The sequence below is a fragment of the Ipomoea nil genome, unplaced genomic scaffold (assembly GCF_001879475.1).
Source record: "Ipomoea nil cultivar Tokyo-kokei standard unplaced genomic scaffold, Asagao_1.1 scaffold1317, whole genome shotgun sequence".
Taxonomy (NCBI): domain Eukaryota; kingdom Viridiplantae; phylum Streptophyta; class Magnoliopsida; order Solanales; family Convolvulaceae; genus Ipomoea; species Ipomoea nil.
In genome coordinates this window covers 360,138-361,736 of record NW_017617745.1, presented here as the reverse complement: position 1 = coordinate 361,736, position 1,599 = coordinate 360,138, and the positions used below count along the sequence as shown (strand labels likewise).

General features: G+C 43.3%; 1 protein-coding gene across 1 annotated transcript; it reads left to right on the top strand.

Annotated features, from left to right (window-relative positions):
* The first annotated feature begins 559 nt into the window (after positions 1-559).
* LOC109185205 lies at positions 560-1,240 on the top strand. Its single transcript, XM_019335187.1, has one exon. It carries the CDS (start codon positions 560-562, stop codon positions 1,238-1,240), a length of 681 nt encoding a protein of 226 aa, XP_019190732.1.
* The last annotated feature ends 359 nt before the right edge of the window (positions 1,241-1,599 follow it).

Genomic DNA, 1,599 nt, shown 5'->3' with positions numbered 1-1,599 from the left:
AGCAGTGGGCTACTCCGGTGGAATTTGGATTTTCTGGAATATTACTTGCTCTTTAGAAATTTGTTTTACTCACCTGCAATTTTTCTTGATGCAGGTTCATGAAACCAACTCTGCGCCTTGGTTTTTTGCAGCAGTTTATGGAAGTCCGAGTTTAGCTCTCAGGAGGAAGCTATTCTCCGATTTAACGACACTTAGTATGGATATTCGAAGCCCATGGCTAGCTGCAGGTGACTTCAACTCCGTAGTCAGTCTAGAAGAAGTTAGCAATATGGAGAACTGGCAAAGCTCTCGCTGTACTGATTTTTCAGACTGTATCTTTCAAGAGGGCCTTATGGACCTGGGGTTTACAGGGTCAAACTTCACGTAGATGAGAGGGCTCAACCAAACGACCTTTAGAGGAGCGAGATTGGATCGTGGGTTGTGTAGTATGGACTGGAAAATCTTGTTTTCGGACTCACTAGTTGAGCACCTGTCAATGCTCAACTCAGATCATACTCCTTTACTAATTAGGACCACATCGACAAGTCTGGCTACCAGGGCAAGGCCATTTAGATTTAATATGGCATGGTCATCTTACCATTCGTTCCAATCATTTGTTCACCAAGTATGGAATAGGGAGATTGGCCTTGAACCTAACAAAACACGCATGGCTCAAGCTCTCTCTTCTTGGAACAAAGACGTTTTTGGCAATATCTTTCAAAGGAAGAAAAGAGTTATGGCTCGGCTGTGTGGTGTTCAATACAGACTGGCTGAATACTGTAGATCGGACTTGCTCAAACTGGACTGCAAGCTGCGTAAGGAAATGGAGGAAATACTCTACCAGGAAGAGCTCCTTTGGTTCCAAAGATCTAGGGAGGAATGGATCGTCTCCAGAGACCGCAACACGCATTTTTATCATGTGGCTACTTCAGTAAAAAACAACTCCCTAAAGGTGAAGCTGAAAGATGATTTAGGAAATTGGATTACAGACGTAACTGCTATACAAGACCATATACGCTACTACTTTGTGGAGTTCTTCAAGGCGAACCCGACGCTCACTACTGTTCTACCTCGCGGTTGCTTTCCTCCTATACACAATGATGTCGACGTGAAGTTAATAAGCCGTTCTCCCAAGAGGAAATTAAGCAGGTTTTTTTTTGACATGGCTCCTTGCAAAGCTCCCGGCCCCGATGGCTTCAATGCCGGTTTCTATCAGCAAGCGTGGCAGACAGTAGGGGACTCGATTATTGCCTTTGCCTGAGATTTCTTTGAAAATGGTGTCCTCACAGAGGGAAGTAATGATACAGTTGTTACACTCATTCCCAAGACCCCTAACCCGGAAACGGTAAAATAGCTACACCCGATAGGTCTTTGTAATGTGACATACAAAATATTAACCAAAGCCATGATGACAAGATTAAAGGATATCTTGCAGGAGCTAGTAGGGCAGTACCAAACTAGCTTTGTCCCTGGTAGACAAATAACGGACAATATTATAATCTACCAAGAGGTTCTGAGCTCAATTAAGTCAAGAAAAGGGGTTGTTGGCTGGATGATTTGGAAGATTGACTTAGAGAAGGCATATGATCGTTTATCATGGGATTTCATCCAAGATATATA